The sequence below is a fragment of the Lates calcarifer genome, linkage group LG21 (assembly GCF_001640805.2).
Source record: "Lates calcarifer isolate ASB-BC8 linkage group LG21, TLL_Latcal_v3, whole genome shotgun sequence".
NCBI lineage: Eukaryota > Metazoa > Chordata > Actinopteri > Centropomidae > Lates > Lates calcarifer.
In genome coordinates, this window is record NC_066853.1 from 4,926,258 (window position 1) to 4,941,051 (window position 14,794).

A 14,794-nucleotide genomic window follows, 5' to 3' on the forward strand; every position below is an offset into this window, starting at 1 on the left:
CACTATGTGAAACATGTTCTAGGTGAATGCTATAAATCACTAGGCCACGCCTCAAGTGTCTGTATGCTTATATGCACACACACACACACACACACACACACGTACACCATTGATCCAGCCTCAAGACAAATCCATTCCCCACTGATGGATTCATTACTCCTTAATGGGCCTATTTTACATTGTTTGCTTTGGGTAACACATTGTGTCTTTGAAATTCGCTGAGATCTCGAAGATCAATGGCCCTTTATAGGTACACATCACATGTGCAGAGGTGATCAGTCTTTATGTGTGCCAGTATAATTTCAGTCACATTGACAAAATGCTTGATCAAGGTGCCTATAAGGTGACAAAAACATATTACAGTTCGATTTACGTTCTTTGAAAATGAGATTATAACACTCTTATCATTTACTATCCACCTCAAATGCAAATGACTTTTTGTTTTGGATCCAGCTAATGCACAGAGATGAAACTGGAACAGAGCCATGTCCTCACGCAGCAAAATTATTCTTAGTTTGCCGGAGGCAGAGATGAGGTAATTGGCCTGATCATCTATTTGTGTAACAGAAATTTACACTGTTTATATCTTGCCACAAGCAAAACAGTGCATTTGAAGTAAGTCCTGGTCCTCGGGTAGGTACAGGATTTTAAGGACGCTAGGTGGACTGGAGTCAAATCAAGGTCACATCACTCAGAGTGTGCAATGATCATTACCCTTGTGATCCGCCATGGCATTATTGCTTTGAATCTCATCAATGAACATAAAATTGAAGCAAAATGGTTCTCTGGGTGACCTTGTGCGTATAATGGTGTGTCCTCTACTTTAGGCACTATCCTGAGCATGAAAACGTGGAAACCTCCTTTCCAGTCAATGGTTATTAATATTAATAATGGAAGCTTTTAGTTGTGATCAGGTCTCTATTAACCCTCTTACATTTACAACCTGTTTTACTGAAGCCTTGCTATAGCTTCCTCCCACCAAACATCCACATCTTTGCTCATTTTTAATTAGCTCGCCACTTATTTAGCTGTCCTCGGTTTATCTTGTCCTCAGCTGTAATATTTACATTTAGGCTTTCCTCTGTCCCTCATCCTCCCACTGTAAAGACCCCTAAGATCAAAGGCTACACGTAGGAGGAGGAAATGCAGAGAGTGGCTTAATCGGCTGTAACTCACCCCACCAGCATAAAATGAGCCCACTACATGCTCTATTAAAGGCAACTGGATTCAATGAAGCAACAATCTGTAATTGGACTTTGAGCATACGATGGGTTTTTGCAGTAGACATGTTCAAGGACTTAAAAGCTGTTATAAGGCTGCCCAGTCTGTTATGTTCCATTTGGGCACTAAAACATATAACCAGCCTGTAAAACCTTTGCAGTGAAAAGACTGAAGTGTTTGGGGGTCTCTGAAGTGAACATGAGTCATTGGCTAGCTGTTACTGAGAAATCAATATTTTACTCTCCAACATTTGTTGGCTTTGACCCAATTGTTGGATGGGTACTGATAGACTTTTTTGGACAGGAAATGACAAGTATGGAGTTTTATTTTACAAAGCACAAAGTTGGAGTGAGGCTTTGTTAAAAGTCTGGCCTTGTTCTGCTGTAAAATTCTCCAATCCTATCCACTAGTTTCATCATTGATGAATTACTTAAGGACCACTGGAGGAAAAAGCAATTCTTTTCTGGTAATTTGTAACATTTTTTGGAGTGCAATTTTTATGAACAGACATTCTCATTTCATTCCACATACGGTATCCCCAATAATTAGAAAGATGGAGTGAGAGTAAAAGAAAAGGGATCATCTGAGACGAGCAATTCCAAAAGCATGAGAAATAGCCCATAAAGCTTCCCAGTCAAACACATTCTTCTCCCTGCTTATTTGCCCCAGTGGAGGGATGCACTCCACAACACATTCGCAATGCATATTTCGATAATAGTTAAGGGGGTATCTTTAAAACCATCTCGCCTGACTTGTGTAAAATGCCCAGGTCTCTTGGATATTGCTCTGCTTTCTTGCATTATTAAACTATAAATCATTTCACAGAGCAATGCTGAAACAACTCAAACTCGAGCCATTCCTGTTTACGGTTGCAGTAAAACATCACTTTCTAGAATGCAGCAACCTTCACAGCAGCTCATTAACATTGCCAGGAGTGCTATAAAAACATGTATGAAAATGCATTGTGAGGAAATTAACAAATGAACAATTAAAAAATATGTTGTCCTGTAAAGTAATATATTACTCACCTACATGCTATGTGAATTATCTGGCTACGCAGCTCAATTAGTTAGTTATTAAAGTTTATGCTTTTTACCAATTAAAATGTGTTGGACTACATGATATTAAACTGTATCACTCAAGAAGACACATGTTATCATATAGCCTCCTTTTTACAGGAGATTAAAATGAACAAATGTGATTGTGCTGCAGGCTATCCACGTTACACAGTGATTGGCGACCACGGTTCAGGGGAGCATCATTTGCGAATCCAGCGTGTCGAGCTGATGGATGACGCTGTGTTTGAGTGCCAGGCTGTCCAGGCTGCCATGAGGTCCCGTCCTGCCCGTCTCACTGTGCTGGGTGAGTCCGAATTAAACACACACAGACTCCAAAAACACCTCTGCACTGGCACCAACCGACCTCCAATCACTGAGGTGCAAAGTGACTCATGGAAAAGGCTTCACTGGTGTCACTTGCTTCTCACTCTCTCTTTAGTTTTTCAGTATTTAATTTCAGTTACTTTCAAAGTGCTTCTGTGGAATTAAGGGGTACAGTAACAAAATCAGATCAATATCACAACTGGTTTTTATTCCTCTCTTACATATGTTTGTGTTATTTGATCTTTCATTAAAGCAATTGTAACATAAGCAGTGGTCTGCTGCTTCAAGGTATTTTAAAATATCTTCAAGGTATTCTGAAATATCCCAAATATTCAGCCCAGATCTGCACTCTTGAACAGAAGTGCTACCAGAGCTCAATGGGCCCCAACAAAAGTGTTTTTTTACAAAAATAAAAAATGAACATGTGTCCTTGGTCACTTTCCCATTGCACATTAAATATAAATATAGGTACACACAAAAATACAAGTAGTCACAGAATATATTAAATCTGTATTTAGTATTAAAATCATTAGAAACTAATTAAATCAATGCTAACATTTCCCATTTGGCAGCCAGTGTCAGTGTGACTAAACTTTTACAGACCCTTACATTTCCACTTTAATTTCCTTCCCCTGCATGCAGCCTCCATTTTCATTATTACTGTAAGCTTGAGAGGTTACAGGCTCTTAATTAAACTTTATTGGGTTATCATTCAGCATTGCCATTTCTGCCTTATTGGCTGACACGCATGCAATTGCGGGCTTACGCCTCTTTCTTGGGCCCTTCAAGTTTCCTGCTGCTTTCTGTCTCCTGCTGCCTCTCACAGCCTCCCTCAGCAGAGGATTGTTGGAAAGATAGCTGGAGTCAATGACAAAGTGAAAGAGAACAAGGGAGAAGGAATGAGAAGAAGAAGAAAAGAGTTGCAAAAGAGAGAGAGGGAGCGAGGAGGGTGTCTGCCACGCACTATCCTCGACACGAGCGACTGATCCGCCTTATTGATCCAGCCTAATGAAAAGTGAAACTAACGATTTGTAGGGGAGAAGGCAGCAGGAGAAAAAGAGAGGGGGGAAGACAAATTGCGGCATAACATTTCTCTGGCTGCTGAGCCCCCCTGCAAATGGATATGAGTGAATAATTATGGATACTTCTACAGAGAGCTAAAAATGTCAGCTGCGACTGCACTCACTCTCCTAGCTTCTGCTATTGTCCTTCCTTCCCATTCTTGATCAGATCTTTCAGTGTTTAGCTGCTCTGGCATAGAGCTTTTCACAGAAACTTTGCTACTTGATCACAGCATTGAGGAGGAGTGAAAGGATGAGTCATTTATGACATTTATGATGCAAAATGTGAATCCAAACATTTAAGTAAGGTCAGTGTCACAGGATTTGGACTGCAAGCAACATCCAGCATCGGGAAGTGCAGTAGTTGGCCCTACTGTATTTAAATAAGTAATCATCAATGAGAAAGGTGAAGCATTTATTACCTTTTTGGCTGATTGAGTGTGAGTGAGTTATCATTCCTCCCAATAAGCCTGAATAGAAGGTGTTTGTTTAATCCCCTGCTGAGCTAGCTGACTTCTGAATGCACTGTCAGGGAGAACTCTAGGCTGACATACCCACAAGGTAATGGAGGAAATATATGCAAGGCCTGTGTCACTGCAAACTCCAAGCTGTCAATTACTTGCCAGTGGTGACAGAGTGTGTCTATCGACTTGGAAGACAGCTATGGCCCCACACACCTACGCACGCACACACAAATACATAGGCATATACACAATATGCTTAAACACACACCCACACCCACCAGTGCACACACATGCGCAGCCTCCCTTCCCTGGGCTGACAGCGGAATAAATCTAAAACTCTCCCCTCCATCTTTCATAACTCAATATCAGCCCAGACTCCTCCATGTGCCATATCAGAGGAACTTCTCCCCTCTTGACTGTGATAGGCTCAGAAATAACATAACACAAATATTTCCTAACACATAGAGAAAAGACTTTATCACTGCCAAAGGATAAAAACTGCATGTTTTCCATTTTCCTGCTTTTCTTCCAAATGATTTGCTGAGTCTGTCCATAAGAGGCAAACAGTTCACATGATCCAGTGATGGAGCAGCAGTGACCTCAGCCAGTTTACAAGAAAATATTTAATAAGTAGAAAAAGCTTTTGTTTTACTTTGATTCATTTCAGCCAATATTCGTGTGCAAAAATAATTAAAATTAAAAGAGGAAAACAATGACCCTATCAATAATGAAGTTCCTTCATCAAAAAGCTGAGAGAAAAACTGATGGTGAACTTAACCCATCTGAGCGTTTGTATGGCCTGCAGGCTTACCCTCAGATGCCAAAGGAGAATCAAGGTCTCGTGAATTAGTCATGAAGGAAGAGAATAGAGGGGTTCAAGTCCAAAAAAGACCCCTGGGGCTAATTATATCCCTTGCAGCAAGTTGGCACCACTTCAGACCTTTGCTCTAATCTTTCTACCTTAGGTTGGGGACCACTAGAACAAAGGGAAAGGAGATCACCTGTGTTTGATTAAGGTCTTTGGCTGAAAAACTTGTCTAAGGTGCTCTGTGTTCTGTGTCAATCCAAAAAGGGATATGTGTCATAATATAATGAAATGCAGTACCATTTATTGACTTGATGCTGTCATTATGATAGACCAATCCCTGTCTTAAGTGTTTTTGTTTCATTTTTTTCTCTCGCTGAATCAATCGCAAAGCCATGGCTTTCTTTGATGATTACATTTTATCAATTTAAAATACTGTGTTGAAAGGATACACAATTAATTTGCAAAGTAATGCAGGGTGGCTTTGTATATCTATATAATCTCTGTTAACTGACATTTTAAAATTGTTATTTAACAATAACATTAAGGTTCATAATGCATGCAGTTGAGATCAGGCAGAAATTGGGAAATGTTTAAGAGGTTAACCTTACACTTCAAAGGGAAATTACAAATACAGGAGAAAATATTTCACTTTATTGAAAACACATTGTTGTCAGCTCAAGTTCTGTATAAAAAAAAACAACTCACATTTATGATCATAATTCTGTGAAATGTTTTAGTTTTTTGTTTTTTAAGTTTTGAAAGAGAGGTTGCAAGTACAGTTGCAATACATTATACAATACATATTAGTCAAGTCATGATCAAAATATTATGACTAAGGTATTAATTAACTGAATTTGAAGACAGTGAAAATATCAGTAATTAAAGGCATAATTGGTAGTTAATTATTAACATTAGTTATACTGTTACAATTACACTAGGGGCACTCATAGAAGTGTTGCAAAAATGGATATTTGTTCAAGCAAATACTGAGATGTCTGTAGTGTTGTGTGAATCTGTAATACTAGTTTCTTTCAATTGTTCTCTTCATATATGTTATCGCTGCTGTGAGATGTCTTTCCAGCATTTTATTCTATTTGTTTTATATTTGAAGTCATATTTCATTCATTCCATTATGTACATGCCGTTGGTGCAGGGGGTGAAACTTCAAAGACCCTCCACATGATCTTTCAAAAATGACAGGCATTCATAAACACAGTGTGATGCTGGTCCTCTGACAAACATTTCTGATGGCATGCCATTTGAGTGAACCATTGTGTGCAAGATATGTTCCTTCCCTGCATTGTTAATGTTTTGGGCCCGTGCTTCAGCAACAATATTCATGTACACAAAAGCCCAAGGGTATCTTTTGTTATTGTTGCTTCCAATTGCCAAAGCTGAATCAGCCATTTCTGTGGATAAGTCTGAATTCATTATTTCTCAAGGATCATGCTGCCATCCTTTTAGTAATGGAGGTGAACTTTGAGGCGGGGGGGAGGGGTGGGAGCTACTGAGGAATTACAAGTTTTCATGCTGAAAACAAAACATGTTCCGCTAAGTCCATGAATGTGTATTTTATCAAATCTGCTGTCCATGGTGCTCACTCTGCTCTTCTGAGTGTGTGAGCTGCTTCCTGCTAATTGAGTCAGTGATATTGTTCACAGTGAGTGAGGATTGCTGGCCAATGAAATTATAGGTGTGTGACATGAGACATAGTTTGCAACTGTTGGCCTGACTATGCAACAATGAGTTCAATTTGGTCATTGTTGTTGTTTCTTGGGAAAAATAGCTTACGCAAAGAAGTAACTTTCCTCTGTTCTTTGTTTGTCTGTTCATCTGGGCCAGTATTACTATTGGGGCATGCAGTACTTTGTGTAAGTAGAGTCTCAGGGTAGCTTCTGTAGAGGTGTATAAAAGCTCAGCAGGGCTAGAGGTAACATAACTTTAGTCAGTCTGCTCTTTAAGGAGTGGTATTTGTTGTTCCATTACCTTTCTATTAATCAAAGTAAGTAGGAATAAGGTTTTTATGCATGAGTACTTTGTGTGTGTAGATGCACATGTTTTTGTTTTCTTTCTTCATCTCATCATTTAAGATAATAGAAATCAGTCATATCCATATCACTCTTACTGAGTGCTGCCATTGTATATGCTTGCGTGAGCCAGATTCTGAGCCACTCAAACACAACTTCACAGCATTCCAATTACAAATTCACAGAGAAGTTAAATAAAGAAAAAATCCTCCAATGTAAGTAACCAGTTTGTCTCTTACAAAACTTAATTTCAGTCTATCCAAGCATCTCAGTCTAAGCATAGAGAGAGATAAGGTGTCCTAAACGGCAGTCATTCTGAGAGAAAATGTGACTGTAACGTTTATATTACTCTTCCTTCTCTACCATTTTCTCTGAAACACGAGATGGAATGATAACTACATCTGTGATATCAGAGAGGCAGTGAACAGGTGCATGATTATGGTAGACAGACTGTATGTAGGATGCTTTTTTTCCCCTCAGCATTTCAACAGGAGGAGGAGAAATGACGCGAATACATCTGTGCTTTGCAAAACAACAGTACCAACTGTGTACAGGTGCTGAGCTGATTTGAATTCACACTACATAGTAAATAGGTTTGCTTGAGCTAATTGTTGTCAGAAACTAATGATTGGCATCAAGAAAAAGCTAAAATCATAAGGGATAAAAATTGGCAGAACCTTGAATCCTCTTTATTTTTAACTGTGCTTAAGGAGCCCGAATTTCAAATTTGCTGCCTCCCACCCTCACACACATACAGATATAAGTACATAGCACAACTCAGCCGGGTGGTGAGCAGCAATGTCAGCGGCCTCCCAATCTGTGGAGAGCAGCTTCTGGGGCTGCACATGGCTGCGCTGTGACGGAGCAGGCGCTGCACGTCTCTGACAGCTCTGGCATCTCCCCACTCCTCATCTCATCTTCATCCTTCCTTCCCTCCATTTTATTTAGCACTGTTCATTTGGTAGATCACGGCACCAACACTACCAAAAGATTACGAAGCATTTCTGTACTGCACTTTTTAAAATCTATCTCCCTTTTTCTTCTATCTCATATTTACCCTGTTTATTATTCTTTACTATGTGGCTGCCTGCAGATCGATCCTCTGCTGCTTTTTTTTTTCAATCTTGGTATACATTTTTTACAGTCTGCTGATTGCCATCTGCCATTCTGTTTGTGAGAGTCAAATGATTTTGTATATATCTCTCACTTTCTTTTTCATTCATTTTACTCATCCACTTTCTCTCCTCGTGTGTGTGTGTGTGTGTGTGTGTATGCATGTGCACACACATGGCTGAGAATCCTCTGGCTTTCAAACAGATGTACAATGACAGCACTTGAAGAGGGCCGGTGATTTGGGCCACTGAGCCACGCATGTCTCTTGTATCCACCTGCGTTGGGTATTCCTCTCCTCTCCTCTCCTTTTCGTCTTCTTTTTTCCTGATCTATCTATCACACACTCTGCAAGCTGTCGCAGTGGGGTGACAGGCGGCCCGTGCCAGCATTCTTCTGAAATAGACAGGCAAGTCAGGAAGCTCATTGTTGTTCAGGACACGTTTGCTGGAGCACAGCGCTACAGCAGCTACACATTGCCAGCCTTCCCCTCCCCTATACCATCCAGCCTCCTTGTGAGGAGCCCTCTCTCATTCATTCGCCTCCAAATTGCTTTTTCTCCCCTGCTCCGGCTCGTGGAAAACTGGGGTGTTCACAGGATTTCATTGGCTGCTTTGGAGAAGTTCCTCTAAATATTGGTTTGGCCTAGAAAACCCAGCAGGTTCACTGTCAGCAAGACCAGTTGTTACCAGACTGAGGAGGACCTCTCAGCCAATTCCAGAGCATACTATCGTCTGACTCTCACATAAATTCAAGTTTTATGTTTTGTGTGTTTGGAGAATTCATATGTACCATGGACAAAAGGCAGCTTTATGACCTCCAGGGTTTATTCAGGCCCCTCTGGGAGGTGACGGACTTACTGCCTTGTGCTGTTGAGTTAATTACACATCAATATGCCTTGGTTTCATTTATGGATATCTTTGATTATTCAGTAAAAGTAAATGATCTCACTGAAGTCCAGGCTTTCTGACATCACTGTGTCTTTTTCTCTTCTGATTGAGGTATCCAGGATGGGGTTTATAGTCAGACATGTCTAGCATGGGTAGATTTGTCTGAATCTTATCTCAGACTGGGTGAGGTGATGGACCTCCATAAAACTTTAGCAGCCTTAAAACACAGTAGTGAAATTACCTATCTAAAGATCTAAGGGCCTGGGATAGGTTAATGTAAGTTGTCCCAGACCAATTGGATTTCTCCCTCAAACAAAAAAAGACTGCTCAGAGCTTATAACCCATGTCATGAATTATGATGTAATGAAAACTTGGGTCAAACTAACTCCAAAAAACTCTTTCAAATGATGAAACTAATGAACTGGCTGTAGCTTGCAGTATCTGTATCCAAAGTCTTTAGTTGAAACTACATGTCCTTACATCTTTGATTAAAACAGACATGTTAAAAAAACACAGACCCCTTCGTGACTGATCTGCTATCACTTATCTTTGATTCGCCTAAAACCTGTAATCACTGAAATTCTTGTGGATGTTGGCTTCTGTGCGTATGCATGCAGACGGTGTCTATGTCTATGCATGCGAGAATGCAAATTTGTGAAAGTGTTGAAAGGGATTACAATATTATCCCCAAGAAAAAAAATGTAGTGAGTGGAGCAGAGCTTGCAGTGAGTCAGCCCTGTAATTAAAGAGGAGCGATCAATCTGTACCACTGACCACACTACTTATGCCAAGTCCATCGAATGGCTGCAGTAAAGAGCTAATTTAGAACCATTAGGGACTGCCGAGTTTGCAAACAGCCCAGTAATGATGATGGCTGATTCAAGTTCAAGGCTTGGCCTCTGTATAACTGTCAGACCTGGCAGTCATAAGGCAGGATCAGTGGAAGTTCTCTGATGAACAGAAAAAGCGAAATATCTATCTAAATTAATTTTTCCTAGTCATTCATTTGTATTCATTCATGTATTCACTCTATGCTCTTTTAGTGGTGGCAATTGCAAAATGAAAAAATAAAAAAAAAATAAAAAAGAGGCACAAGCTCAGTAGCAATTACACAGAAAACAATTTCAGTCCAGGCTGTCACAAACTGTCTCCACATTGATTGACACTGTATACGGAAAGACCTGGAACACAGCAAAGGACAGAAAGATACAGAGGTATGGATGCAGGATGGAGGCAGCCATCCATGTCCTTCTTCTTCTTGTCTGTTCACTGTTCACCGTCAGTGTTCTACTGGCAGGCAGCCCTCAGGGGGGGACATGACCTGTAAGTGTAGCGGTGCACTGTTTGGTCTGCATGTGACCTTCTCTCTCCTATGTAACTCCACTATGCATGAAATCATAAATTCCTCTTGCACTGTATGCTCTGACATTCCTCAGTGGAAAACATAAGGCTGAATAAAAGTAGACAACTGAGACTATTAAAGGTCAAACAATGATTTGGTGAAGCAGTCTGAGAAGGAATAACCACTCTGACCCTGTAGCATGTATTTATAGACAAGGATATGTGTAAATTTGTGTAAAGAAGAATATCTCCTTCAAGACAGAGCAAAAAGCCATGAGCACTTGTAAGTAGTAACAGCAAAATCACCTCACTTGGATGTGCAGTGAGTGAGTCCTATCATTCATATTGTCAGACATTCCTTTCTAATCTCCACCTCTCAAAAAAAACTTTTGTGGCTGCCTTATATGCCTGACATTTAATTAATGTTCTAGTCATGTGTGCAAGAGAGCAGTGACAGCAAGCCAATAATACTGGATCTTTCCAATCAACTCTCACAGTGCTATCACCGAGCCTCTCATATTGTTCGTTTTCTTTAATGACAAATGGTAGAGCTGTCTCGAGAGTCCCGGCTCATAATGCTTTTCACATGCTCCCTGTCTCATTTGCACACAATGCAGTAACTCTATTCTTAGCATAAGAATAAACTTGTGTGATCTTCTTGACCTTGCTTCCATTTGCTGATGAAGGACCAGGAGGTGACCACATTCTCACAAAGATTCTTTCTTACTTGCCTAGATCAGCACACTCTCTTGTCTGATCTTCTAGTGCTGACCTGAGATTCCTCTACCTCTCCCACCCATCCGCATGTTAATGAAGATCAGATGAAAGGGAGCTTGCACATTTCAAACTCAAACACACAACAGGAACCAGTGAGTGGGGAATGTCTTTGAAACAGTAGATTTACAGGTCCAGTTGGTCAGAGTTATTAGTCTGGTCTAGTCAGAGTCCAGACTTTACTGTTCCCACACTGGTCTGATTCAGCCCTTACTCATTGTAAATGTGTGTCTGTCTGATAAATTGGACAAACAAAAATTTTTCATGTTTTTAGTCCATAATTTGATGTAATGCAAAGGTATTAGTCATAACAGCAAAACACCAAAATGTCACCCCCAAGCACTAATCAGCCACAGTACTTGAAGAGTAAAATTTGTATGTGACTATGAACTGTGGAGTGTGAATGTTTGACCAATCTCAATGTGCTGCTCCATTCACTCTGTGTCTCAACACAAATACATGACCATTTGTGCAATAGACTAAATCTACACCTTTAAGTTGTAACCCTTAAGATATCAGTCCTGGTTTATTGTGGTTACCATGGCAACATCAAGCGTGTTTAGCCTGCATACAGTGCTTGAGCAATTACTTGTTCAGAAATTTAAGAGCAACTGCTGTATCTGTTTACAATCCAGCCAAATAAACCCACATTGTTTTAATAAAGATGTAGGTTAAAAATAATGATGATTTCATACTGCACATGGGCGAGTAGTTTGTACACTACAGCAGAACTCATCAACAGCAACAGGAGTTTGTTACTTTGCTAATGAGTTGAAAATGTGCAGGCTGTCACCTGCAGCTTTAACAGCTCACTCTGAATGCTCTCTCTCATGCCATTATGATCTGCAATTTTTAAAACTAACACACTGACCAAAAGCGTGTGACATATTTTTGATGATTGATCATAGTTAGCGCTGACCACGGTAACAAACTTTTTACATTTGCTATGACTTCTTCACTAGAAAATTTTCCTGCGTCTTGCTAGTTTTAATGTGAGGCAACAGTAAACAGTAAACAGTAGGGCTGAAATAAAATTAAATGCTGTTATCTGCCATATTATTTTATGTCAGTCCCTTCTACACAGGATGTAATTCAAAATCCAGCATGGAAATGGTGGACTTCACCACTAGGAAAAAATATGTATATATTTTTTATTTATTTATTTTCATTTTAAAAATAGATTTACAGCAACTTAAAACTACAACTGAATTAAGTTATTAGATAAAAAAAACCTCCTCTGTCAGTAATTTCACTGAAGAGCGAACAACATAGAATACTGTATGCGCAACTCTCTGGAATCACACGCTCATTTATGTCTGCCATAGAACAGCCCTTTTATACTTATTGTCATTAATGTACAAAACAGTATGCCAAATTAAATTTTCTTTCTTTTCATTCATCTCAGTGTTGTCTGACAGCACAAATCTAACCCATAACAACTTTCCTTCCAATCATGATGCTTTTGCAGGGGAATGTGGCAGCTGCCTGCAGCCTTTGATTTCATCTTGCCCCAGATCTGCATTGTAATGAGCACTCAGGTCAATCAATAATTCACTGCAGTTTCAGTTATAAAAAGAGGGGGGGAAACAGATCAGCTCATGGGTAAAACAGGAATAGGACTTTGATCAGTGCCATTTAGAGGCACATATAGCACTGTGGTGATGCTTTCTTCTCTCTCTTGCATTTGTCAAAGGGGTTATACAGTACATAGACTTACTTTCATTTAATGCTGACATTTATGAGTGTACTGTATGTTTAATGGAGAAATCACAAAAACTGCTTTAATTGACTGATGGCAGACTTGATTGTTGTTTAGATATTCATGCTGTGACTTGTGCAAAGCATTTTATGCCTCAAACTGCACCATCTACTGCAAGCTTTCCATTATGTACAGTGTAAATCTGTTTCTCACTGTGAAGTCATTACCTTCTTCAAACTAATAAACATAAATGTGGCTTTTGTTATCCAAAGAAATATAATTTGTATACAATAAACCAAAGTTTTGTCTCTTGTTGGCATCATAAGCACACTCATTATATGGGAATTTACTGTGTGATTAGATAAGGTGTAATGCAGTCAAATCCTTGCAGGTGCCATGTGTAGTTAATTTTGTCTTATATGGATCATTATAGATTTTTTCTCTATCACAGTGTTGTGGAAATTCAGTATATCTGACAAATAGGGCTGATGCATGTATAAACAACAATAATGAAGGCATTTCATGTATGTCTTATACTATGTTCACCAACAAAGCAACACGTTATATATTGATTAAAAATTCAATTATATGTCTACATATTTAACTAATAGCCCAGATTTACAGTGAATACACAGTCAGTATTGATTTGCTGATACTATGTCATCCATTCATTATCATATCTTAATCACACCCCCCTTTCTTTGTGTCTGTGTCAATAGTTCCCCCAGAGGACCCAGTCATCAGTGGAGGGCCGGTGGTGAGCCTACGGGCTGGCGACCCACTCAATCTGACCTGCCATGCTGACAACGCCAAGCCAGCAGCCTCAATCATCTGGATCCGCAATGGAGAGGTCCTTAATGGGGCCATGTACTCCAAGGTAAGCATTGAGGTGTGTGTCATTCCAGGTTTGTAGACCACACTGGGAACAGGATGGGGGTGGAAAGGTGGGTGACGGTTTCACAGTGGTCTTTTATGAAAGTAAACTGAGATAGAGAATGAAAACTTTACATTTCTCCATTTCCTGCTTTGCTGTAAATAACTACTGCAAAAGCATTAAACATCAGTGAGAAGTTTCAGAGTGACTGCCTGAGTCATGGGTGGGTGTTTGCCTCAGCATCCAGACTGCTTTTTGAAATAAAATCCCTTGAAAATCCAGGTTGTGTTTTGATTACAAAAAGATGGCTGGCCTGTTTTTTTCCCAGTATACAAATCAACTCAGACAAGCAGATGGCAAGATCATGGAACTATCAGTGACTTTGCATTTCTCTCTGGTGTTTTGATCTCTTCCTTCAGTGGCATTTGTCTCTCTTCATCTTCCCAACCTGTTATAAAATCTACGATGTCAATTTCTCTGACAGAATTTGCCTGAACCTTTTCACAGTGCAGTATGATTGTCAATGACAGATCATGTTCCCACTTTTGATGCCAAATACACAATAGCCACTGTTCACACCAGCCTGGTGTCGTGACCACCTGACCCCATAGACTCTTGATTGATATTAGCCTCGAAGGCTAATCATGCCATCAACACTGTCATGTTCTATTTCCATTTAAACAAAGGACATAAAGAGACCAGGCACTTTAGAGCACTAACACCTCCCCCGCCTTCCCTCGCTCCCTGCACTGCCTCATCCCATTATCGGCTTTTTTCAAAGAGCAGATAAATGCCATTGATTGGACTGGGGTACGGCACCAGGCCGATTTGAATAAAGTGATTGCTGGAGGTGCCGCTTACTAATGGTGGGCGGAGAGTGCGTTTCCTGCCTTCACTTCCTCTCAGAGCGAAGGCAGATATGAGGACATTCTGTGCTGGTAACTGATGGATGCTCACATGCCTGTGCCGAGCCCAAGTATGTCCCTCTTCCCTCTTATCTCTATTGCCCACCATTAAAAAGCAATGGGTTCGATTAAAAGAAGATGACTCTTTTTTGGGTCCGAAGAGCAGTAGTGGGACATTTTGTAAGCATAATCATCTGCTCTGATGGCCTCCTCATATCCCGCAGATGAAGAGGACTAA

General features: G+C 40.1%; 1 protein-coding gene across 5 annotated transcripts in view; it reads left to right on the plus strand.

Annotated features, from left to right (window-relative positions):
• The window catches only part of kirrel3b (kirre like nephrin family adhesion molecule 3b), a 204,368-nt gene that overhangs the window by 147,213 nt on the left and 42,361 nt on the right, over positions 1–14,794 (plus strand). For 3 of the 5 annotated variants that reach the window (XM_051065444.1, XM_051065447.1, XM_051065445.1), the window contains exons 6-7: positions 2,434–2,583; positions 13,497–13,654. In XM_051065444.1, coding sequence (XP_050921401.1) covers positions 2,434–2,583; positions 13,497–13,654 — 308 coding nt within the window. Of the gene's footprint in view, positions 1–2,433; positions 2,584–13,496; positions 13,667–14,794 lie in introns of all 5 variants that reach the window. The other 2 variants (XM_051065446.1, XM_051065443.1) reach the window with 1 other exon arrangement.